The 26,415-nt window shown below is 40.7% G+C and overlaps 3 protein-coding genes across 3 annotated transcripts; 2 read left to right on the plus strand and 1 right to left on the minus strand.

Annotated features, from left to right (window-relative positions):
* Positions 1-1,559: 1,559 nt before the first annotated feature.
* Positions 1,560-3,518, plus strand: LOC118775441 (grass carp reovirus (GCRV)-induced gene 2p). Its single transcript, XM_036525363.1, has 2 exons — positions 1,560-1,631; positions 2,336-3,518. The coding sequence occupies exon 2, from the start codon at positions 2,385-2,387 to the stop codon at positions 3,045-3,047; it is 663 nt and encodes a 220-aa protein (XP_036381256.1). The 5' UTR covers positions 1,560-1,631; positions 2,336-2,384; the 3' UTR covers positions 3,048-3,518.
* Positions 3,519-9,432: 5,914 nt separating this feature from the next.
* On the minus strand, positions 9,433-13,087 carry ufc1 (ubiquitin-fold modifier conjugating enzyme 1). Its single transcript, XM_036524940.1, has 6 exons — positions 12,957-13,087; positions 12,545-12,612; positions 12,088-12,151; positions 11,870-11,946; positions 10,095-10,185; positions 9,433-10,002 (listed from the first exon to the last, which is right to left on the minus strand). The coding sequence occupies exons 1-6, from the start codon at positions 13,077-13,079 to the stop codon at positions 9,919-9,921; spliced, it is 507 nt and encodes a 168-aa protein (XP_036380833.1). The 5' UTR covers positions 13,080-13,087; the 3' UTR covers positions 9,433-9,918.
* A 310-nt stretch (positions 13,088-13,397) lies between these two features.
* Positions 13,398-26,101, plus strand: si:dkey-71l1.1 (uncharacterized protein LOC569883 homolog). The gene is made up of 10 exons (XM_036525180.1): positions 13,398-13,542; positions 14,597-14,793; positions 15,338-15,405; positions 15,529-15,621; positions 15,715-15,816; positions 15,960-16,065; positions 16,486-16,608; positions 17,298-17,374; positions 24,989-25,091; positions 25,195-26,101. Exons 2-10 carry the CDS (start codon positions 14,649-14,651, stop codon positions 25,332-25,334), a joined length of 957 nt encoding a protein of 318 aa, XP_036381073.1. The 5' UTR covers positions 13,398-13,542; positions 14,597-14,648; the 3' UTR covers positions 25,335-26,101.
* The last annotated feature ends 314 nt before the right edge of the window (positions 26,102-26,415 follow it).

Below are 26,415 nucleotides of genomic sequence, written 5' to 3' on the forward strand. Positions count from 1 at the left end.
CTAGCTAGCTAGCTAACTTAACGAGACGAGTCTTAGTCATCCAGAGAGCCAACGTGCCACCTCTTCAGATGCTCCAGCATAACTGATGTGCTCCCATGTCAGGCAAGGTCAGGTCTGCAAATGTTGCAATTCACAACCAAGGCACAACCAAGGAGTTAATTAACCCTTTTGCCTGTGCGGTCACACCGGTGGGTTTTAGCCATTTAGCGCGTATGCTAAAACCCGTGGGATTAGAGAACTAGATTGGAAAAATTCTAGCTAATTTTAGCTTTGAGGAAACAGCAATTTAACATTAAAAATATAGCAAATGCTAACTGAAAACCATGAGAAGCTTAATAACGCTAATGAAAACATAATGAATGTAATGCACGCGCTACATAGCATAAAAAACTAGTTACGTGTGAAAGAGTTAAGAGTGAAATGCTGCCACACTTTTGAGGTCTTTGGTCGTGAAGGTGTTGCCATCTCTATTGTTCACTCCAGTAAAGCAACGTGCTTTTTAGTCTACGTGTCTGAGCATTCCGAGTCAGCAGGAAAAAACACGCGCAATGATGTCACCAACTAATCGACAATTAAATTCGTTGGCAACTAATTTGGTCATCGATTTTAGTTAACTACGTCGATTATTCATTGCACCCCTACATGACACACATAAATACATTCACTCACTCACAGGACACATAAATACATTAATTCATTCACTCACTCACATGAAATACACATAAATACACTCACACAACACACATACACATTGACTCACTCACTCACTCACTCAACACATAAATATATTAATTCAATCACTCACTCACTGGCTTTTATTTGAAGCAATTGCTTTCTGGATGAAGAAATGTTGTGTGCCAATAATTGCAAATTGTTTGCCTCTCAGTGACATAACCAGAGACATCACTAGATTTAGTGGACTGCTGTTGCTTTCAGTTTATTTTTTCAAGTTAGTCACTGTTCCATGAACCTTTTTTACTACATTTGTTGTCATATGGAACAAGCAATATTTGAAATGGTTTGAATGTGTTACAGAGGTTCATTCACACATAGCACACTCAGTGAGATTTATTTTAACAGGACAACTTTAGAGTTTGAACTGACAGAGGTATAGGCTACTTGTGTTTATGTTTTATACTGTGCAAAAGAATGTAATTTTGTGGCCTAAATAAATATTACTGACAGTGTATGGTTTTGATGATTTGTAGGCCTTATAAGACAACATGCATTTTGAACGTCTTATATCCTACCCTTGATAAATACCTACCAGAATATGGAAAACTAAAACTGAAACGAAATAGAAACTAAAATAGTCATTTTCAGAAAATAAAAACAAAATTAAAACTGTAAATCAAACCTTAAAACTATCTGAAACCAAACTGAAATTTAAAACCAAAATAAAAAACTAGATATAAAACTAGAAATAAAAACTAAAGAAAATTTCAGAACTATAATTACCCTGGTTAAAACACACAAGACACCACATATGATCCCCTGCCCCTCTGATACTCTGTGCGCAGTCCCTTTTCCTTGTTTGTAAAGGGCTTGTATGCCTTTTAAAGAAGAGAAACCGAAAGTTTTTCTCGCGGAAGCTCGAACCGTCACCAGTGACACAGCTTAAATGAAATAAGGTACGATTGTTTGTTTGGTTTTTAAAAGATTTTGGCAACCTAAATCGACAAAAGAGGACAATTTGGATTAATTGTTTTCGTGGTTAAAAAAAATAAGCTGAAAACGATGCATGAGATAAAAGTTGTAGTTTTGTCAACAAATAAACGTTTTGTCACTTGGCTGAAGCTCTTATCTAGACATAGAGAGAAAATATGAATATTGTGTATCACAGCGCTCTTCAATGTCGTTTTCCGTTGGATTACTTTCTGAATAGTATTGAAACATGTAAGCAGCCACAGTCGTATTTACGATATTTTATTTTTTTTTTTATTATCGTTTTGCCCGAAGAATATAGCTACCCATGACAAGAATGGCTTAAATGCGACAGTAATAAAACTGATGATATCGCAGCGGAGCCGATATATTAATATTATCATGAACTTTTACCTTAAATTACATCGCCACATTTAAGACTTCCAAACGTTAATTTATGAACACTTTTAAAATTACTAACCTGCTAAATTAGTAAATTCACGGTTCTGTAGTAACTTTGTGTGTCATTGGTGGTTATGTCACATCTGTGAGACTCGTTTCTACATTGTGTCACCTGATCAGCTCCATCCCAAAGTTCCCTGTTTCCAGTTCCAACATGTGAAATTGTTGCTAATCGAGCTGTCCCTTATTTCCCCCTTCCCCAATGTTTTGTAAATCCATTAACCAACAGACTTGAACAAAAGACGGCATCAAAACAGACGATTTAAAGGGCAGCAGAAATGTCGGTCAAGTTTTATGGTTGGGAGGTGATGTATGACGACGACCAGCACCTTCAGGCAGAGCAAGAGCCAAAATCGGGTAGACTCTACACCATGTACCATGGCACTAAGGTGCAGGTAGCCCGCAACATCATACGGGATGGATTCCGCCAGTCAGCCGACGGCATGTTGGGTCCGGGTGTGTATGTAAGCCGCAACCAAAAGAAAGCAGAGCGCTACCCGCTGAACTCCCCTGTCACTGACCGTGTTGTGCTGAAGCTGCGCGTGGACGTGGGAAAAGTCAAACGCATCGACACTGACAACCACCCGCTGCAGAAGAGCTGGCACAGCCAGGGGTATGACACCGCCTGGGTGCCCCCCAATTGCGGCATGAGAGCCGTTCCCAGCGGCTTGGAGGAGGACTGTGTGTGGGACCCCAAGCGAGTGGAGGTGGTCGACATTGCCCTGGCGCCCAACACCAACATCTTGGCAGAACTGCAGGGACTGATCGCCCAGAAACAGCAGCAGCAGGCGAATGCTGGGTCGACCGGCCAGACTGCTGGGGCAGCGTGTCAGGTGTGCAAGAAGAAGATGCTGTTGCCTCACACCGTGCAGGCGTGCTGGGGCTGTGGAGAGAACATATGCACCCTTACAGCCAAACACTTTTGCTCTTTTAGGGGTTGAGGCAGAGCATGTAACATTTGCCTTGATTCATCTTGATTCAACCTTGCCACACAGAAATCGAGTGTGTCTTTTAAAACTGCTGTTTTGTCAGTATAATAATATGATTGATGAATCCTTAATCATGGTAGTTCTGAACCAGGGAGAATTCACTAAATTTCAGCATACATTATCCTTTACTTTGTTGTTGTAGAGCATAAACAAAACCACCAGGACCCCATGATAGAGCTGAAAAATGCTTCTCATCTATACCCAGCAGAGCTGAATTCCTTCTCTTTTGACTGCATAAAAGACTCTTTTCCATACTATTCCAAGTTTTGTAAAATTATGGGTGATCAGTGTTTTACTGCCCATGGGAAAAGCATGCAAACAAGCCTCATTGTGCAAGCTGCAGAGCAGCTATATATTGTTTGTTTTCCCTTGATTTGGTTTGTAAATTCTGGACAATTGTATAAATACTATGAAAGAGAATAAAGGCACTGAAAAATAAAGAGGTATTTTTCATTTGTTATCCTGAAAAGTACAAATTTTAAAATAAAACCATTAGCCAGTTATTGAGTAACAAACTTCTCCGAAGTTGTTCAGTTCTGAGGGCTGTACTACGAAGGGAGTTTAACCTACTCAGATTTAATTCGGGGTTACATCAAGGAAAGTCAGGGTTGACAAACTCTGATTGCCTAAACTGGTGTTGAACGGTACTACGATGGTGATTAAATCTAAGTCTAACACCGTGGCGGCCAACAAAGCCAGGGAGGCTTGTTGGCAGTGCATTGCCGACTGAGTAAATTTGTAAGAACAATGTTGTCGTATGTTCTCTATTTTGTCTTACGGACTCTTCTTTTATTTGTAATATGATTGAGATGTAAGGACACGTAAAATAGTCTGTTTTATCTATTTATATCTTTTATCTTTTTATTTTATCTATTTATAAATTTTCTATTTTATTTTGCTTCATCTAAACATGTGAAAACAATTCGGATAATTTAATTATAGCCTACACATGGGCTACATTTCTGAAATTGACCCGTTACTCACTGTTAATGAATTAAGAGCTACTCCCTAAAGCACCTAGGCTGTAGGGCTACCTCTATGAATGTAACGCTATTGTGTTAAGAATAACTTCATTCTAACAATCATTTCAGCTGCAACCCCAGTGGAAAGCACACCTGGCAACAAGTCAGGATGAAATATAAAAATATTCTATCAAGTGGTATTCATTAATAATTCTCATCATTAATACTAAGTACAGATGTGGTGTGTAGTCTACACTTGCCTATGCATGTGTTCACAGCAAACAGAAAAAAGGCAGAGACACTGAAAACTGGAGGAGGGCCATCTCCTGCTACATTTTCACAAGCAGAGGAGTTGGCAATTGCAACCAATAGAGGAAGGCCCATAATGGAGGGGGTTGAGGGGGCAGTCAGTTCTGACACTGGTGGCAGAGAATGCCAATAAATAAATACATGAATCAAAAAAAGAATATTTTCATGTCTTTTTTTATTGGTGGAAAAATTTGTGATGGCCTCTCTAACGGCTCTTCCTGTTGGGTGATCCAACGTCACTGGGTCCACTACATCTGGTGGCATCGGCAGCTGGCATGGTGCTCTTTCTTTTCTAATGGTGGCAATGTTATGGAGCACCACACATGCTGCCACCATCTCAAATGCCCGCTCCAGACGCACCTGTAAGCCTTGCAGGCAAGCAAAGCGTGCTTTGATGACCCCAAATGTCATCTCTATCCTGACCCTTGTGTTACTGTGAGCCACATTATACTTTATTTGTTCCCTTGTTTGTGGGTCAGAATAGGGGGTCATCAGGTAACACAGACACCAGAGTAACCTCTGTCCCCAAGCAGCAGGCCATCAAAACTCCCTTTGAACAATAGACAGAAATTGTCACAATACAGCATGATGTGTGAAATACAGAGTGGTGGTTGTCTTACCTTGTTCAAATCTCTGACCAAGAGTGTATTCCCGAAAAATGCATGAATCATGCATCGACCCAGGCCACCTAGCCTCCAGACTGGTCACCATTAAATGGGGATCACGTCATCTGACAAAGGATTTCAGGCCATTTTAACATACTACCATTGTACAAAAACAGAACAGAAATAGACTATTATTGTTCTCTTTTTGGGATGACATTGATAACTTGATAAGGTTAAGCCTACTACCACGATTACTCAAAACAATCTGATCAGCTTTCTCATTTCTCTTTTTCTATAAAATATTTAAGCTGATGTGTGTTAGTGTTGGCTATATGATTGTAACATGACAACACCTTTCTTTTCTTCTTTTTTTAAGATTGTCCTTGAGGACTCCTCCCCAGTGCAGATGAGTACTGCTGAGTGTTCATGTGTGTAGATTGTGTTTCATATATAAGCCTCTTTCAGACATGCACTGAAAGCCGGAACTTATCTAGCCATTAGCTGGAGGGGCTGTATGTGAGAACGCAAACGTCCGAATCAGTCTGACTGGACATGAGAAGGACTTCATTCTGCCAGCTCCCTAGTACAAAGTCATATCGGAGTGATGCCATGTGTGAATAGAGCAGGTAATTTGCCAGAGAGTTCACGGCAAGCGAGTGGGCGTGTTGATGACATTTATACCATGCGACTGGCGCGAAACCAGAAGAATACAAATGCTGTTTCTCAAAGTCAAGGATGTGTGGTGGAAAATTTCTGACTAAGTGTATACCCCATGTGTAAATTGTAAGCATTGCCACTTTCACCTCACCAGAGAAAAGCAGAGCTTGACGTGGTACGATTAAGCTTGTTACTTGGTGGAGATAAATTATTGCCAGCAAACGTCATAAGCATTGCCAATAGATGTTAGATTTTGAGTTTAACCGCAGTTATTGATATATTAACTGAAGTTATTGACATATCAGCCATTTACTCTATTAATTAAACAACCTAACACTATAAGCCTTAAATAAATAATAATGTATCCTATTATACTTTGTATGCCTGTGAGCAGAAACTAGAAAGAAGGGTCAAGAGAGTACAGGAGACTATGAGGAGGGTATGCAGCTCTGAGATACCTGTATGCCAAGTAAGGCCTGTAGTGGGGCTGTTAATGAGAGTTGGACACTGTCCGAGCGCTGCTCAGAGGATGGACCCTGAGTGTAAGATAAAAGAGATGGACTCTAAAAAACGAGGTCGCAAACAGGGGTCCTTCCAAGTCAGGTCCTTCAGAGGCTAGGCAACACTCCTTCCTAGCATTCGGACAACAGATAATGGAACAGTCTAGCGAGTGTGGAGGTGTGCGTCATTGAAAAGGTCCCGCCTTCAGTTCCGCGCCACAGACTCTTGTACGTAAGCACAGGATTGTGGGTGCTTTAAGGACGCTGAGGATACACGCTATGTGTCCTTGAAAATTGTCTGAACGAAGAACTCAGTCCTTGGTAGAATTCGAAGGATCCTCGACATCGGAACAGTCCTTCGGCGGGATTCGATGACGTTGCATCCTTGAAATGCAGCCGTGAAGGATCCTTCCTTGACTTTGAGAAACACCCACACGTACTCTTTTCTCCTTGCCTGTGTATTTCTTTCCACTCTTTCGTTGATATTGCCGATACGCCCAAATACATGTTATTTTTAGTCCAACGATCGTTAAAGAGATAGTTATCTATAGCTATCCTGCCAAAACCTGTCTCTTACGGTGATTAATAACGTTGGTTAGTAGTTCATTATCTGGACAGTAGCTAACTAAGCTACAGCTATGGTGCTTAGTGCTAGCTATAGCTAGCTAAACTGTAGCTTAGCTAGCTATAGCTAAGCTGTAGCTATAGTGATAGGTATAGTGAGATAGGTGAAGTGGTGACCTAACATTACATAGCGAACAACAAAACTTACCTTCCTGTTATAATAAATGTATAATTAATAGTGGTGTAACGGACCGTAGTTAATCCGTGATCCGTGCGGGCGGACCCCCCCCCCAACGGTTCGGCATGCATGTGAGCAGCGGATTAATCGCAAAGTTTAACCATAATAGTGTGAAATACAGTTTTACTGCCGCTGTTACTTTTTAAAGTAATAATTCCCTAAATCTCGATGCAGAGTTGCAGTGAAAAGATACAATTGCCATTTAAAAACTAAAAAAAAAACTGAAAATACTTCAACTCTACGTGGACTCGTCAATACTTTTTACTCGTGAGAATGCAAGTGGCGTCTAACTGGAAAATACCACGAGGAAATCTAAATCTGGACGTTTCTAAACTCGCAATGATTTCACGCGACAATGTAACATACTACAAATATAATCATTAATGGTCGCATACTGGGTACTACACTGAAAAATAGCATGCAGTATACACTATATACCTGCGTAATACGCAGTACACAGTATGCAGTAGGCGGTTTCGAATACAGCCACTGCTATTTCTGTCGCGTACTTTTTACGTCATGTCCTGTCCCTGCACGCTGAACCCAGGCGCCGCCCCTCGCTTAAACCAAACGGAATATTTCCAATATGTGAGAACGCGTCTGTCACGGACAATTTCCTGTTGTGTGCTACATGTGTGAAAGGGCAATTCCGGCCAATTTCCGGACCCGATTCTCCAGACATTTGTCCGGAGATCATATGCGAAAACGGCTATAGACGATCTGGCAACTTTGGTAACGTCAGACAAACATACAAAACGTATGGATCTGTGTATGACGAATATTCATAATAAAGTTTGCCCTGCAAATTACGGGAGCTTGTGTATTATTTTTGATACAAAGTGGGATGTAATGTCAGCCCTATGTTGGAGACAATGCAGAAATTTGCTGTGATTTCTAAACCGGATTACTTGACAACGCTTTGGCATAACCCACCAGAATACGTAATTTAGAATTTGTCAGCGCTTGTTTGAGTCGTTGTTTCACAGAATAGCATTATCAAGATGTGACGATCGCAAAAGTAGCCAGTAGGCGTCACCGTGGAGATGGGTGACGGATTGTTTCGAAACCCCGAAACAATTTCCGGCACAATTGCTAAACGTTTCAGTGTTTCACAAAGCCTCGCTTCGCCCACCGCTACTAGCAATTAGCCGAGCGGTTGCAGCGGCTACGTCACTCGCCGCGACCTGGTTAAGTGGCGTTGTTGCCGACAGGCTATGGGCAATTTGCCTTTAGCTCAACTGGCAACGACGCTGGCTATAAGGGGTTAGCAGTGCGCAGTGAGAACCTCGATTCGAAACTCGCTCGCTCGCTCTGTTGCCGTTGATATGTTAATCGTTTATTCTTTATCTTAACACTCATTATCGCTATCCAAGTCTTCTGGGGGCGGCAGTGTAGCATAGTGGTTAAGGAGCAGGACTCGTAACCGAAAGGTTACCGGTTCAATCCCCGCTGGGACACTGCTGCTGTACCCTTGGGCAAGGTACTTAACCCACAATTGACGGCTGTATAAATGGATAACATTGTAAAGAACTGTAACCTATGTAAGTCGCTTTGGATAAAAGCGTCTGCTAAATGAATAAATGTAAATTCCTACAACTACTACAACAAATTACAACCGGAAACAATAATGCACACCACGCAGAACCCGGAAGTTAAGAGACGCCCTTTTGTTCGCCGGGCGCATTACTGTTGACGCCTTATGTTTTTTTTGCTTGTGTTGTACTCTACCTCACTTGTAAGTTGCCTTGGATAAAAGCTGCCAAATGAATATATGTAAATGTAACTGGGAAGTTGTCTAATACTTAGTTGTTCAATGACAGAATGAACAATCTCAGATAAAGGTGCAGTTCCCCAAGGGCCAGTGAAAAAATAGGGCCAGGAAATTTTTAATAGAAAAAAAAAAACTTCATTTTGAGTCAGGCAGAAATTATTCAATTCATTTTTCAAAGACAATATCAAGTCTTAAATAAAATATATGAGCATGTGCTGAATGAACAAAGAAAAGGCTCTGCAACAAGGGGCTGTCCAAACTGTTAATCATTCAACTAGAGGTTTTTTGTTATTGTGTGCATCTTTTTGCTTGCTATGAAAGCAAATTACATACTGTGCATAGGTGCAGTGTGCTGTGAAAATAGAAATGTTTTATACACTTCAGCAAGGCATGAAGCTCACCACAATTGGTTCAGTTGTCCCAAAGCAATCTGAGAGACAGCCCCCTGTCATGTGGTGTACCTAGTTTTCATAAAACACTTTTTTCTTTCATTTACTTACATCCATATTTATGTATATATTAAAACAGTTGTATAAGCTTTGTAAGGGGCCTTACATTTCAGGCTTACACTGTAAACACCAGCTAACTGAGAAGAGAAACTCAATGTCAGTTGCAATTGCTTTTTAATATTTTATACTGTCTTCTCAACATTAAAAATGATTGACTCCCATTCCAATACACACCATACAACAGTGGGAAATGGTGAAGGCCGGTGAATGTGGACAGACTGGACAGACAGACTATATAATTTTACTGTTTCGTCCTGTGCAGCGAACATGCCCACTCTCCTGAGTTCAAAGGAATGAGCAAAGCACAGTGGTTAGTATGGTTTACAATTTCAAGAAACTTATATGGTAATTATTGAGATTTTTTGCCTTTCCAGATGTAAATACTGGTCCCATAACAATGTACAAGCTATCTACTGTATACTAATGAAAATGGTATAAATAACCAATTTAACAACTACTAATGCACTGAACAAAAGTGTCCGGATCAGTGACCACGGTTCCGTGTCTTCCATGCAGGCTTATTGTGAGGCCCATTCAAAATTACATCCTTAAAACTGTTAGTTTTAAAATTATGAGGGATGGGAGGAGTTTCTGATTTGTATTAAGGGATTCAGCTAAAAGCTGTTCATTCTAGAGTCTGACGAAGGTCAGACCTGGTGTTCGGTCTCTCTCACTTTCTCGCTGTGGGGAAAAATCTCCCAGTAAGCTTCAACTGTTGTTCTGTTGCTCCTTGTGCTGAATAAGGCCCTTGTTGATGAGGTCAGGTATCTCGACAGCCAACCAGGGTCCCAGCTGAGAACACAGAGTTATTGAAATAAATCAGTGGCACTTCTAACCAGCACATATATTAAATGACCATTACAAAAATGGTTATAACTACAGACCCCAAGTGCCATCAGGTGAGCCAGTCCAAACTTGGGCACATTTCGGGCCCAGAGGGGCTTGAAGTGGTCTGTCAAGCAAATTTTTCCTCCCCTTTCATGACAGACAGAGGAGACAAAAATATCAGTATAACATGATTACTATTATCACACACTTATCCACGGTAAATTAGCAATGCATTAGACCATTTCAATAATATGAAAACCACATCCTGCAATTCATGAAACAACGTACTTCAAAAGACAAAGCACCGCACATAAGCTTTCCTGCTGTTTAATTCCTGTGGTTAACTTAAGGAGCTTATTCTCACATCAATTTCATAATGTAGTTACCATTCTTGTGCAGTCAATGATCATCTTCCCTGTTCTTCACTACCCCATTTACACTCATATTTTCTCCCTAATTATCAGTTCAACAACCTTATTTACATAAAAATATTTCCTGTCATTATATTTTCTCCAAAAAGGTTCTATTTCTTGAAAATTCTGCTAGAAAGTTCAGTCACTATACAGATCTTTGGCTATGCGCCCTATCAGTCAAAAGCATACAGAAGACCAAAAAATGTCCTTTAAACATGGAAAAAGACAGGCACTTTGGTGGGTGTAAACTGGAATAACGTCATGAAAAACACTTTCAAACATGCACCCGTTGTATTTCCTTTTTAAAATAAGTTATTACTCATATTTTCAATTTGTACCATTTCATGCTCAAGTACTGAAAAGACACAAATTGGCTCCAGACATCCTTCATTTTCTCTGAAGTATCTGCTCTGCTTTGGTACTTAAAGTGAGTGTCTTGTAACTTCATTCTGCAATGAGGACTATTAACTCCACGAGAAAATGTATCAGCCACCAGGCTTGGGATGGGGGGTGGAGGTGTAAGGTTTCCCAGCATAATTTACATGTATTCACAGAGGGAACCTTTGTACAACCAATTTTAACAGATCTGAGGGTGTGCAAGTCTGAATCCCAAAACCTGAAAAACACACAAGTGAGGTGCACAAAAAGAAACAGAAGATGCTCAGTGCTCTTAAGTCTGAGTCAGCCCCTTATCCATTAAAATTAGGGGACTTAGAGGCTTAAAAGTTGGTTTTCGGCTGTTGATTTGGACTCCTTTGGCCATTAAATATTTCTAAGACCAAGGCAAGACCAAATCCGATCCATGGCTTTGAAATAACAGGAAACATCAGAAACAGAGATAGACATAGAGACAGAGATAGCCAACCTGGTCAAAATTAATTTCAGTTTATTTATGCAACCATTAACATTTTCTGAGATGTTGAAACTTCTTCTCCTTAGATTATATGATTAGTAGCAAGGGCTTGAGAGTATGTGACATGGATGATCATATACTTTAAATGGCTGCGCCATTAACAGAAAATAAAATACAAAACTAAAATTTTCAATCAGTTTTTTTTCCCTGAGAGCAAGAAATTCTCTCTATTTGAGTAAAGTTTTTCAGACTAATGCCCCACACAACAGATATGACCCTTCAGTTTTATTGAATAAAATCCATTATTTGTAAAAAAAAAAAAAAAAATGCTAATAATGCTAAGATAATATAGGTGTAATATACCTTTAATTTTTCAAGAATAAAAATGATTCAACGCGTACATTTATGGCGTGCTTTTATTATTCAGTCAACAAATATGGGTATAAATGAACATGGAGTTTGCTTCACTTTTTTCTGAAAGCACAAATGAATGCTTATATTCAGACATGGTGCCGCAACATGTCTGAATATAAGCATTCATTTGTCATGTTAGTTGTACACTAACCTGTACATTTTGGCAGTCTTTCCATCCAGTTCTGGGATGGCCACTTCGGGAGCTGTGGTTGGATATGTGACTGGGATCTGTAAAGAGAGAATGAGGGTATAATGCTAGCCAAAACTTAATATACAAATCTAAATTACAGCCACACATCTGCACAATTCCACTCTAGCTACCATTGTAAATCCTTCCTTTTCACAGCTGTGACCTTTTCCGATACTCACATCAAACTCCATGTCAAACTCATACTTCAGCAGGTCGTGAATGTACCAGCATTTTCCAAACCACCTGGAGCAAACACAGGCATTATCTGGTGATGGATTCACAGAACATCCAACTGTGGGTGTTTATTAATCAAGCTGACATGGAAACAAGAAATGCTAATTAATGAAACTGACTAGTACTGCATACTACCAGCAACAATTTTACTCAAAGCAAACATTAGAAATAAACTACTATTTTCTTATAAATACTTTAAACACACTGATAGAACACAATACATCTTTGCTGTATTTATCCAACCAGAAACAAGTAAGCTTTGAACTTCTGAAAATACATTTATGCAATCGAAGTGCATACACGAAGACATTAAGAACACATAAACATACTTATATATACATAATGCTCTTAATCATATGAAAACACACGAGGCATGATTTACACCTCTAGAGCATAACCAACCTGGTGCCCTCCTTGTTGGACTCCAGACGGAACCAGTCGTTGTCAGCTGCCTTGTTATTCTCAACATACTGTAAATAATACGAAAGCGGGTGAATGGAACGCTTGGATGGACTGTATTTTGAGATGGACTGTGGACAGATCTCCGAATCTAACGGCTAATGAAGAGATATTAATGAATGCAGTGAAGGTTGACTGATGTCATTTCTTTTAACATCCTCGAATAATTAACGTTAAGCATTTCGGTACAACAGAGGTACTTTTCTTCCCACATTTAGCAACATGTAAGCACACGATAGACCTATGATGATCATTTGGCTTGCTAGCTAACTACCCACGTAACGTTAACATGCTGTCTAGACACGTAGCTGACTTCACTGACACATTGACACAGTATTCTACGATTTTATCTTACTTTTATAAGAGCAAGGTACTCCTCTCTCAGTCTCTGCACCCACAGCTCTTTGTCTCTCGGACCGGAGCTGGTTTTCAAAAGCGGTATTTCAGAAACCACTTTCCGAGTCGCTTCGTCAGCCATCTTGCAACGCGAAAAGGAAATCCGGTAATAGCGTCAGCCAACAAATGAGCTCAGTGACATAACGTAAATAAGGAGTTGATATATTGGTTTTGGAACCCGTACAATATGCATAAAATGTATTTATAAACCGATATGTAAACATATATGACTACTGAAATTTGCTCTACTTAGTAAATGTCTTTAGAGTCACACGCCAGACATGCGGAACTATATATACATATATACATATATATGTTTTTGTTTCCGGGGGGATTATTTCCTTAGCGATCCATGGGGAAGTGAAGTCGAGTTGCACAGACGTTTGCACGGTTCCGTTACACAAGATAGAGGATAAGCATCCCATTCATTTTATTTGTCTATCTAGCATCTGGTAGTAAAGATTTCTTATTCATGCGTCTTTCTTAAGTAACTCTGAAAAGATACTGTATGACTGACCTTTGTGAAAGCACAAACTGAATTCAGCGTAAGTAGCTGGTTATGTGTCTTTATCCTTTAACTTGCGTGCAATTTGACATTTTTTGGTAATTTTCTGCAATTGTCATTGCTTGTGGCATTGTTAGCTAGCTAGCTGCCTTAGGTAGCAGTAAGCAGCAAACAATAAAAATGCATTGACAAAGTGCATCAATTGCAAGGATGGCCGCTACTTCTACCCTAATCATTTTTCTGTCATTTTTAGCTGCTGTTACTACTGTACATAGGGTTACTACATTGTGTACTTCTACTATAGTGGATAGTAGATGTCATACTACTGCTTGGTACTGATAATTTTTCTCCAAATGACAAACTGTAAAATTGGAATGTGTGTTTTCAAAAATAAATAATTCCAGCGATGTATTATTATTATTAGGTGCACAATAGTCAAGAATGATTCCCATATCTGGAGTCTGAACGTTGATCTTCCTACTTTTCAGTGGAGATGTTGAACGCTACTTTTTGATAAATTATAAAGGGACTCTGGTTCAAATGCTCTAATATATATCATCGTAAAACCTTCAGATTATCATAGCTCAGTTTTAACGGAAGTGCAGAGGCTGGTTTTCGATGCAAAGTGCATGTTGTATTTACGTAAGCTTGTGTGTCCTTATGAGTAAATGTGTGTCCCTGTACAGAATCTAGCAGACTGTGTATTTTCCGGTCCTGCTACCTCGCTGCCCTGGCCATCAAAGCCAACTGCGTTCCAAGAACCGGACATCCTAGAAGACATTTTTATAATCACTCTGCTGTTAATTACTACTGTCTGTCAATCTTAAATGTCTTAAAGTACATTGTATACAAGTACATTGTATAACACGTCTTTAAGTCTATCTGCCCAGTGCCGGCCAGAAGCAGATGGGCTCCCCCTCTGAGCCGGGTTCTGCTCAAGGTTTCTTCCTGATAGGAAGTTTTTCCTTGCCACTGTTGCCTTAGGCTTGCTCTCAGGGGGTCTCAGGTCTGGGAACAATGTAAAGCTGCTTTGTGACAACTTGTCTTGTAAAAAGCGCTATACAAATAAAAATGAATTGAATTGAATTTTGCAGGAGGTGGTAGGTCAGGCTGAAAGTGCATTTCTTCCGCCCCCTGCTGGTTCCCATGGGTAGTGTGCTGGCCTTGTCCTCTCGCCCAGGGCGTCAGAACTCTCCGTTCCCTCAGGACAGGCCCCTCTCACGGTGGGACAGGAGAGATGGACGCCTTCCGAATCCTGGCAGTTTTGATGGGCTGCACCGTAACTGCAAAGGTGTCAGCTCTTTGGCAGCTATATGACAGAAATTGAAAACCAGTTTATAGCAAGAATACATTTACCCACACCTGTTCAATTGATTACATTAGATTTCAGTAGAACTTGGGTTTTTAAAACAGTTTTTAAATCTTGTCAATTTCATGTGTCAAACAAAGCACCAACGAAATGTATATCTGATTTTCATTTAAATAGATTTTTGTTTTCTTTCTGATACTGATGATTATAATGATGTGTTGCTCTTAGTTCTTGTAGCTGTTCACAGGGCTTCATTTTGGGTTATATAGATCTTTAGCATACTTCGACCTTGATTTGATCTTAAAGCAATTTGATTTGTCCTTAATCTTTGGGTAGTAAATTCAAAGTTTTTTTCAGTGTCTTGCTTGCATCATTACTCCCAGTTACCCTGTTGCAACTAAATCAGGTTCTTTGATACTATTAATTACGTTAATAGTAACTACAACAGGTGAATTTGTATTTGGAGTTTTTATGCATTTGTTGATTTACATATTTTTATTCACTTTGGTCCTGTGTTTCTTTTCAGATGTTTTTCCACAGCAGACTGAAGGCGTCAAACTCATTGTCAAAAAGACTCTCAGCAGTTTCTTTAAGGTGAGGGATCTCTTTACTTTTTTCTTATGTTTTGGTGTAAAAGGACCTTTTCTAGTTTGTTCATTGTAAACTCTAAAAGAATGAGTGGACACTCAAATGTAGCTGTCTTCTCTCTTGTTTTAGGTCACCCACACTTTCCATCTGAGCGCTGTGGCCCCATCAAACTATCGCTTCCATGTCTCATACTTGCAGTCAGACACTGACAGCAAAGAAGTGGTAAGGTTTTAAAATGCACTGCATCACTGTTTGACTGTGTGAATGCATGTCCTCCTCCTTGAGGTAACATCCCATTCCTTTCTTGTACCCCAGGACTCCCCTATGCTGATTGGAGAAATGGACTCATCTGGCAGCTTGAATGCACACTCCTTGTTTCACCTGAGTGAGCGAATCAGAGCCAAAGCTGTCTTCCAGGTTAGACAAAGCTGAATTTTTGTACAAGATGTCTGTTATCACAATATCCTTTAACCAAAACAGCTGTTCTTCTTTTTCCTCTGTGTCCATTCATTTTTTGCTGTCTCTCTCACTCTTTCTCTCCCCCTGTGTCTGTCTGTTAGACACAGCAGTCCCAGTTTGTGACGTGGCAGTTTGAGACGGAGTACAGGGGTCGAGACTTCACTGCGGCCGTCACCCTTGCAAACCCAGACATCCTCAGAGAGTCTGGTGAGTTTCAGGGTACAGGGTACCTAGCTGATCAACTGGACCACAGAGTGCCAGGACTGACGGCTACAATATTTTTCAGAAGCTATAATAAACCCATATAGAGGAACAAGAATTTTTTTCTTTAATTGATTTTTGTTGTTATTCTAAATATCCTGTACTCTCCAGGTTGTTTTGATCTGTGGTTCCCACTCTGAATATAAAAACACAGAATAAAAAATGGGACATGGTAATGTAAATTTTGATACAGGAAGCTGAGAATAATTTGAGAGTATCCCAGGCAAATCTTGCAGCCCTTGTAAGTTTTAGTTTTTAGTAACTCATGTTTTTATGTTCAAACTAATCTCATGTTTCAAAGGATAGAATTTATTCATCAGTGGATAACTATTATTGGTCTGGTTGTATGCGTTTCCCTGGGTACAGTGATCATGGTGGCACACTTCCTCCAGAGTGTATCCTCACAGCTGGTCCTGGGTGGAGAGTTGGTGTACCATCGTGGCCGTGCTGAGGAAGGAGGCATCCTCACACTGGCAGGCCAGTATTCAGGTGAGAGCTGTAAACGCTGACTATAAGTCAAACTTGGTCCAGGACGTCCACTACCCACAGTGCCCTAAAACACCTTTCTGTGGTGACTGTCTGTTTGCAGGAATACAGTTCTTGTGAATATGTATCTGTATAAAATGTACTAATGTTGTGTACTCTATGACTGATAATAAAATTATAATGGAGAGCCAAATTTTTTATATACAGTATAGACCTTTAATCACAAAATCTGAATAAAATTCAGATGTAAATCATTCTAGTTCCCTAAAACAAGTGACTTGTTTCATTCTTTAATTTGTAACAGGTCCCTCGCTCCAAAATCAATTCTTAAGTGTGATATGTAAAACAAACTGGGTGATAGATCTCCAAGCCCAGGGTTGGAGATCAGTGCTGAAAATACTTTTTAATTGAACTGCAGTGGGCCATTGTAATTATAGCACATGACCATAGGCTGTAAAGTAACATAGGAAAAAGGGATGAAAGACTGTTTTGCCCCAGTCATTTCAATATGAAAGTGTGATGCAATGCAAAATGAACCAAGCCTGGATGCTCTTTTTGTTTAGAAAGCAAAATCTGTCATAGTAGTAGCGGAATGCCACAGCATCCTCCCCATGAGTCTGCAATTCCTTTTGTCCTGTTATTTGTTCTTGTATGTCTGTCTTTTGAAGATGTATTCTTTGTGTTCTCAACAGGGCCAAACTGGGTGGCAACCTTAAATGCAGGCAAGGGAGGTGCCCATGCCAGCTACTACCACAGAGCGAATAAGCAGGTACATATTATGCGTCATAGTACTGAGTGACTCAGGGAGAGGAGCAATGACAGTAAGGAAACTAGAAAAATCAACATAGGAAAAGAATTTGACTCCTGCCTAAACTTTATTTTTGATTTATGTAAATAGCTTCCATTGTGCAAATGTAATTAGAGCAAAGGTTTTCAACCTTTTTGGGGCTAAGGCATATCAAAGGTCAAACCAGAATGTGAAGGCACACCAACTTAAAGTTGGTTATCAATTATGAAGAATGTCACACACATAACACATTGGTTTCCTCAAAATTCCACAGCACAGTTCACTTTGCCTCATGGCACACCGGCTGAGAACCACTGAATTAGAGAAACCTCTCTATATTTCTCATTCTAATTGCAAAATGAAAAGAAAGGACATCCAAAATAATGAACAAAGTTTAACTTGAAAAAAAATGAACATCTTGGTCCTCACATAGCCTTATCTGAAGAGGGTTTAATAAGGAATTCACTGTTATTTGAATGAGCCAGACCCTTATCTTGAGTAATGGAAACAACACAATCTTATCCAAAGCAGTATTTTATAATTATAGAGTAAGTCTTGAGGAGAGCATCTATTGCTGGCTAGTCAGGATGTGATCGTTCAGTTCACGGAAGCTGTCAATTAAGGTTCAAGGAGGTCGTGTGGGTGTGATTGCGTTGAAAGTGACCAATCATAAGAAGGCCAGTGCCTCCCTTGGTTTCCGCCCAAATTGTCAAAACTGAGGTCGATTCGCGCGAGCAGAATTCAACTTCGAGAGCAGAGTTAACCCGCGTGAGCACGTATGCCCTCCAGCGCTCGCCAAGCAGAAATTCTCTCGTGCATGGTGGCTGCTTTGCGCGCGAGAATGTTTTCTGCGCTCGCGAGCATGTTTCCTGCGCTCGTGAGAATGTTTTCTGCGCTTACGACTTTTGACATAACTGTGACGCCATAAAAAGCGCTCTCACGCAGCACAATGGAGTTCATGATTGTACTTACTTACTTACTGCTTGGTACCCCAACAGAAGGGTATCAAAAACCGGTACGCAAATACAAACACAAATAATTGCATACTGTACTGTACCAAACTGTACTGTACTGCTTGGTGGAAACGTACCATTTGTGGCTTATTTGAAGTGACACACGGCCCTCTCACATGCCTTATAGATTTATCGATTATGCAACACATTGATTTTCATTTAATCATGCTGCACGTATAAGAAGATTTTTACAGAGGCAGCTGACGTTTCAGTCATTATGCTAAGGGACAGACCAATATTTTGTCAGATTACAGTAGCCTAATCACAATAATGTTAGCTAATGTTAACCAGTTAGGGCTACTACTTGTGTGTGCGCTACTGTCATCATTACAGCAACAAGCATCTTCTATTACTGCTTGGATAGTACACTTTTCAATTCATTCGAGAATATTTGGGTTAATAATGGGTCTGGTTCTCACCTTATTGATGAACGTGAATTGTAGTCTACGAGTAAAGCAGCTCCAGCAGCTCTAAACAATCGAATTTTGGAGGTTGCCAGCTTGTCATATTTAAGGAAGTCAGCTGGCTAATCAAATGATGGTTTAAAGGAATTATTATGACTGGGCCTGTAACTAACAGATATTCAGATAACCGTTGCTATAATGGATATATTTGTTAAATGGGACAGTCGCATCATTGACGTCTTGATCGAGTTCCGTGCTCGGGCACGGTTAGCAATCACACTGATGCGTACCATGCCCGAGTCCAACTGAACTGTGCCCCAGCCCACCTCTTCAAGCGGGCCCGGGCATGGTACGGATAAGTCATGGAAGGATCCTTAACGGCTGCATTTCAAGGATGCTACATCATCGAATCCCGCCGAAGGACTGTTTCGATGTCAAGGATGCAGGAGCGGATCCGATGGCTCATTGCAGAGGGGGTGAGGACCTGTAGTGGGCCCTTACACAGCCAATAGAGGTTATGGACGTGACGTCACAATAGGCGTGAGTCACTGCGGGTTACACCCACTGAGTGGCAGAAAGACTTACTGAATGGTAGCGTTAGCGTTCAGCTTAAATGCTGCGAAAACACAAAAAACACATACTGTAGAAAATGGGAAAGAGCTGTTGTGAGATTGACTGTACAAATAGATTCAACAAGAAATTGGAGCTATCTTTTTATAGACTGTTGAAAGCTAAAGAAAAGAGAAGCAAATGGATTACTGCAACAACTGGAATCCAGGCACCAAAACGTGTAGCTTAAAGCTTTCCAAATAAAAGTTGTAATAAAATAAAAATATTTGTACGAACCTGTCCACATACAACCAGGATATCCATTGGTGTCCTCGTCACTTTCGTCAACAAAACCCGTCTTGAAGTACGACCAAGCATCAAGGCTTTTGCTGACATTTTAAAATGCTTAACGTGAAATGGCTTAAAGTGGTTTAATGTTCCAAAATAGCGTCCAATAATCACCAAGTTTCTCTCGGACATGTCTTGTCATAAACACTTCCACCTGTCAAAAAAATCAAAACCGAAATCCTATGAGTATGAACGTTATTTTACATTAAGCGTTTTCCTCTCCATTGACGCCCATTGTAAGGAAAAGGCTTAACGTGGCTTAATGTTCCAAAATAGCGTCCAGTGATCACCAAATTTGTCTGACATCTCACATGTCATAAACACCATCTCCTATCAAAAAAGCAAAACTAAAATCCAAGGAATATGGTAGTTAGGCCGACGTTACGTTAAGTGCTGTCCTCTCAGTTTTGCTATTTTGTTAGTTGATCGCTGTTTGGAAAATTAAGCTACGAAGTGTTTTCCTTGTGATGGGTGTCAGTGGAGAGTTTAGCTTTTTTAGAGATAACGACCATACTCCTAGGATTTCAGTTTTGATTTTTTGACAGGAAGTGTTTCTGACAAGAGATGTCCGAGAGAAATTTGGTGATCATTGATCGCAGTTTTGGACCATTGTGCCACGTTAAGCGTTTTAGAATGTCCCGGCTTTTGTATGTGTGGCCAGGCCCACTAGGCTGAGTAGCTCGACTACGCCACCTTGGGACTCCACCCAAGGAAACAGAAAAGTTATACCAGTGACTCCCTCAGATAAGTTTGTAAAGAAGGAACAGAGACGTGGCTTCAAGTTTAGAAAAGGGTAAAAAACCAATTTATTGAGAACAAGAATCCTGGAGGGGTTGACCAAAAGGAAAATACAAACAAAGGATGTCAAGCTTTATTACTTTACCAATAATAAAAGTACAAAAATAATAAGATAAAAACAGATAAATAAAATCTACACAAAACTACTACAACACTGGAGATTACACAGAATAGTCCAACTGCAAGGGGAAAACCTGCCGCACAGGGAGAGAATGCCTGAACACCACACACTTACGACACGTGCTCGTGCCTCCACACTCTCACACACACACTGCAAAAGAAGTTATTAAGTGCAATACAACCTTAACCACGTGCAAGTGCAAGAGAAATTGGAAACCCGTACTGGCAGGCCCTGCACCTTGCAGTACGGCCATGCTGCTCCGGAAGCAATCTAAAAAAGACTAATTAAAATACACACAAACAGTGACCCAGTTGGTTTGTCGGAAAAGGGAGGGGGCAATTTACACACAGTTATTCGTTTCAGGAGGAATTCTCCTTACTGGAAAAGCCACAGTCAGAGAATAAGCAAATTGCAACACTGCTCGCAAGGTTGTAAATCCAGAGAACCGCCTGCGCATACAACAAACTATATACAGGCTCACAAAATGTGTCAGCAAGCTAACTACAACATGAACCGCGCCAAACACGTGTTCAATAAACTAAACAGGGCAAAAACAGCAGCGACTGTTCCTGTAATGAGAACAGCCTGGTAAAGAAAACTATATAGCCACTCGCTAAGCCACAGTCAGATATAAAACGTTTGGGATCAACTAAGCACCGTAGCCATACTCACGGTCTCCTCCCGCAATAACACCGCACTCCACCAACCACCACGGGACGTGGGCCGAGATCTACATAAAAGCAGAGCAATACAGCTGGTTTAATAAAGGGCTGAAGAAGCAAAGCACAGCAGTGCTGCGTAGGTGCTTCCAGAGATTGAGAGACTTTTGGGAGAGTATTGTGTGGGCACGTCAAAGTTAAGAAAAATCCATAGCAAAAGTGCATGCCGGAAAATACCTCGGGTAGGCATATGCGGTACGTATCCGAAGAATCACTGCTTAGGGAAGCCCACGCCTATCTAAAATAAAAAAAGTCTCATTAAAAACAATAAAACCCACTTGCCTCTGAACAGAAAACAAATCAGCCGAGACGTACTTACACTCTGGAGTCCGGAAGGGGAAAGAACACGCACCAAGATCACCGGGATACCATATACTGGCTTGATCACCCGTATTACTACGGAGCCTATATATACATATATACACACGGTAACAGACTGATTGGTGATGCCGCCGTTGCGGTGATCCGGAAGCAATTAGGCTACTACGATGCCCTTTAAACCAAATTTAAAGGTACAGCAACATGACATTAGCGATAACCCTGTCACATATCCTTCAGGCTTTGCTTTGTGTATTTCCCCGGTGTCGAAATCAGCTACATAGGCTATAGGAAATGTCAGGAAACCCGTCAGTGCATAACCTCTATTATAGGCTGTATGGAGATGCAAGACAGATCCAAGGGGAAACTTACGGAGATGGAAGGGCGGAATGGAGAGAAGTGCGGATTACAATGAGTTGTGCTATTCCTCATGGACCATTTAGCTGCCGCGGCTCCGTCAGCAGTGACGGCGATGGGAATAAAACAAGATTGCCTAGTTCCTACTTTGGGGCTCGAACAGAGGGCGTAATTTTTCTGTTTGTACACTTACACAAGGATACTGGACAGCGAATAAGTTTTCTGTAACTTTATTGTGTCTCTGCTCATTCAAAATAAATATCGCAGCGAGAAACTCAGTCGAAACCATTACGCCCTCAGTCTGACTTTTTTATTTTTTGTGGCAATCAAGACACACAAACAAACTTTATTCAAAATATTAAACTAAACAACAAAAATGCATGTTCAGTCTGGCAGATTGGGCCCAAGGTGGGCCCCTTTGTTACTGGGCAGAACCCTGGGCCCGGGGCAGCCGCACCCTCTGCGTGTGAAATTTGTGAAACCAAATGTCAGTGAAATTAATAATAATTAAGTCGTAATATTCATTACGTGAAACTGCATCTTGCTATTCAAACAATCATACAGCCGCAAAGTACACTTTGCCAAAGGTAATAGAACCCCACATTTTAACGCGTATAATAGCCTAAGTACATGTCATTTGCTAAAACTAAAAAAAAAACACTGAGGAAAAAAGAGCCACGCTTATATCCAAAGCGAAAAACTTCCTTTTACAAGTTTTGAACTAACCAAGCCCAAACATTTTAATATACTTGTAGGCCTAGTCAGTGATGTCGTATTTTTATTTGTTGTTAATGTAGACATAGTACGCTACAAATGTGATGCATAGGCTTATGCATCACATTTCTGTTTTATTTTGTAGCCTACTATGTTGATTTGTCAGTATTTATTAATAAGAACTTTACTCACGTTAAAAGGAAATGTGATATGTCAACATTAAATAAATCGTAGCCAACGTAAAATTGCAGTTGTGATAAACAAGAACTGCCATACATTGTGTGCACCTAAAATATGCTACTGCTAAAAATATAAATATAAAATAATATTCCAGGTAGATGAGCAAAATATTCGTAGTGACAGGTGGCACCTGGTCCTTTGAGTCCGAAGGAACTGGTGAACTGAGGAACTTGTCAACAGTTCATCAGGTCAGTAGGGGGGAGTTTAGAGTCTTCGTAGTCACCGGATCTTTTGCATTGTCCCACATCGTCAGCTGTGCCGAGATGGCCAGTGGGAGGTGCTTCGAGAGTTTTAGCATTTCAGCCATTGGCTAGTTGTCGTCATGAACGTACTGCTGATACAGTTTTGTGATAGGCTGCTTCGTGGACAGACCGCATATCTTTTAGACTAGGGATTCAGTACACTCAGTTCACCTCAAAGGTTTGTTCACGAACTGCACATCACTACCAGATATGCATCCTTGAAAATTGTCTGAACGAAGGACTCAGTCTTTGGTAGAATTCGAAGGATCCTTGACATCGGAACAGTCCTTCGGCGGGATCGATGAGGTAGCATCCTTGAAATGCAGCCGTTATGGATCCTTCCTTGGCTGTTTATCAATCTGCGTTTTTGTCCGTTCTCGTGAACTCATTTGACGGTTCAGTTAGCTAGCGTTATTCCGTTCAGTGGAGACGGTAGTTAACGTTAGCTACAGGGGTACAGAAAATATAACTTGAGGGACAGCTTTTTAGCTTTGTAGTTGATTGTACTTTTCAAATGCCATATCGGTCACATGAATATGAATAAGGTTATAGTCTCCATACAGCCTTCTACCAGTCACCTTGACATAAATATTTTATTCAGGGACTGCTGAGGAGATTTTTTTTCAGAGGCCGATTTACAGGTACCGTTTACTCGAAATAAGTAAAAACTTAATATCATGTCCGCTCTTAATTTAGTATAAAGGGGTATTCCATTTTTGATGCATTAACCTCTAAGTGGAGCTAAAGGATTTGTGGGTTGGTTGTAGCTGCTGTGATGGCTTCCTCTTTAGACTGGCTGACTCCGAGTTTAAAAAGTACATCATTTGTATGAACCCCCTACATGTTTTGCATGTAAAACCCTTTCCTAAAAGTAACTAGTATTTGCAGCTGTTATAGATTAATGTAGTGGAATGAAAAGTAGAATATTTGCTTTGAAATGTAGTGGAATAAAAGTACAAAGTCCCCTAAATTGGAAATACTCATGCCAAGTACAAGTGCCTCAAAACTGTACTTAATACAATTTACATTGTTACTTTCCATCCTTATACGGCCAACCCCACCCCCTGGTCAATCAACCACTTAGCTTTGTTCATTTTAAAGGCCATTCACACGACTGTTTGGCTTAGGGCAGGGGCATCATAACACTTGTAATGTTAAATAACATTTTAGTACTCATCCTACCATATGAGTGAAATGACAAACACAAGTTTTGAGTTCGTCTTTAACTTTATTATATGAACAAAGTAGCAGCCTGTACTATGGCAAAACACAAATGTAATACACAAACACAATAAAACAAAAGTTTATCAAATGTTGCACTGATAATGCCAGTGTTGTCATATCATTGCTTAAATGAGTTGCGCCCAGAGTATTGTGCAATAGCAAGTAAGCAAGTACACATAGCATCTCAATCTCTGATAGGTGCGTTCTCCGTCCTAGCGATCTTGCAAGACCGTTCTCGTCAAGGACACTTGGCAAGAACGTTCTTCTCAAGAACACAAATACGTTTTTAGCGCTCTTGGTATTGATAAACAACCCACAACTGACTGACGAGCTAGCAGTGCTGCATTAATATACAGTAGGTCTCTCAGAAACCGCAACCAGACTCACGCACTTCATAACAACTCCTTTTATTAACCAGAATCCCTCTGGATCAGTGAGAAAAATCCAGTTACATAAAGTCCACTGAACATTAGAGGAGTAAAGCCTCCCTCTCCAGGCCTGTAGTTCTGGGGAAAATAGTCATCCAAATTGTCTTATATTCCTTCTCAGATCCAGGTGGGTGTGGAGTTTGAGGCAAGCACGAGGACTCAAGAGACAACTTTCTCCTTCGGCTATCAGATGGATCTTCCTGAAGCCAACATGGTCTTTAGAGGTAGGGCTGTCGCGCTCTTGCCATGACACTGTTTTTTTTTTAAAGGCTATCATCATATGAATGTGTTGCTGATGCTGATGTGTCTGTGCATTCTCCCCCGCAGGGATGTTGGACAGTCGGTGCATCATCGGCGGTGTCCTGGAGAAGCGGCTCTCACCCCTGCCTGCTACCCTGATCATGGGAGCCTTTGTCAATCACCGTGGCGACAAGCTTCAGTGTGGGCTAGGGGTGAGCGTTGGCTAGAACACCGGAGAGGAGTCTTGGTGCTTCCATGAGACCCCCAGTGCCTAAAAACACTGTGGATGACCAATGCAACGGAGTCCTATGACCCTCTCACTGGGACTCCTTCTCCTAGATGCACCACAGAGCGCTGCTCTCCCAAACGTCCATGCAGGTCACCCTTTTTAAGGAAAAGGGTGAGAGGGGAGTCACATATAGGTGGAATTCAGCTGGAATACAGGGGCACACTTCCAGTGCTCTCGTGAAAGAAGATTCCATCCTGGCAATCCAGCTCTACTGGAAGAAGATTCCATCCTGGTAATCCAGCAGTCAGTGCACCTTTGAAAAATGAGATTTGGCCTGCACCTCTTATCTAGCCCGAACCCTCATGTCGACCGTTGAACTGGGTATGCTCTGTGCTGCCATGGCATGGCAGAAGGAGGCAAATCATGCCCAAAGGACACAGTGCATCTAGGCATTCAGTCAAGAGCTGGTGAGGGAACAATAATGCAAATCCCTCCATTTTGCAAACTTCCCCCGTTTCTTCATAGCCCCACATGTAGACTGAATGCTTGTGTCACCGCCGCAGAGATCAGTAGCCATTTCTCCCGATTGCTTTCAAAGTTTGAGATAATCTGGGATATCTCCTCCCTTTTCTCCCTAAGGTTTCATCAGCCGTAAAGTGCACCTTGTCCTGAAAAGGCTATAAACCTGGAAACTTGGAATTTAAAGAATGGATACAAGACTTGTCAGTTTCTTTGTAATATCAGGAGAAACTGAATTCCATATGTAATGGCACCCCATGCCTAATGAAAAATACATATATTTTGTTATATTCTTCACATTTGAAATAACATCATGGAATTACTTACTGGTCATTGCCGAATTGTCAAAGGATGAGGTGCACCTTAAAATGAAAGTATACTCAAATTTCAAAATTGTTTAAATATTTTCTTACCTTGGAAATACGATAGTTCTCTCTGTATAAACAGGTGGTGTCATACGTGGTAAGAATATTGCAGGTCACTTGCTCTAATCACAGTCTGAGCCCCACAGGCTAAACCACTACATTGAGACTGGGTTGATTCATGAACCCTTAATGTTT

The sequence above is a fragment of the Megalops cyprinoides genome, chromosome 3, assembly GCF_013368585.1.
Source record: "Megalops cyprinoides isolate fMegCyp1 chromosome 3, fMegCyp1.pri, whole genome shotgun sequence".
NCBI classification, from domain to species: domain Eukaryota; kingdom Metazoa; phylum Chordata; class Actinopteri; order Elopiformes; family Megalopidae; genus Megalops; species Megalops cyprinoides.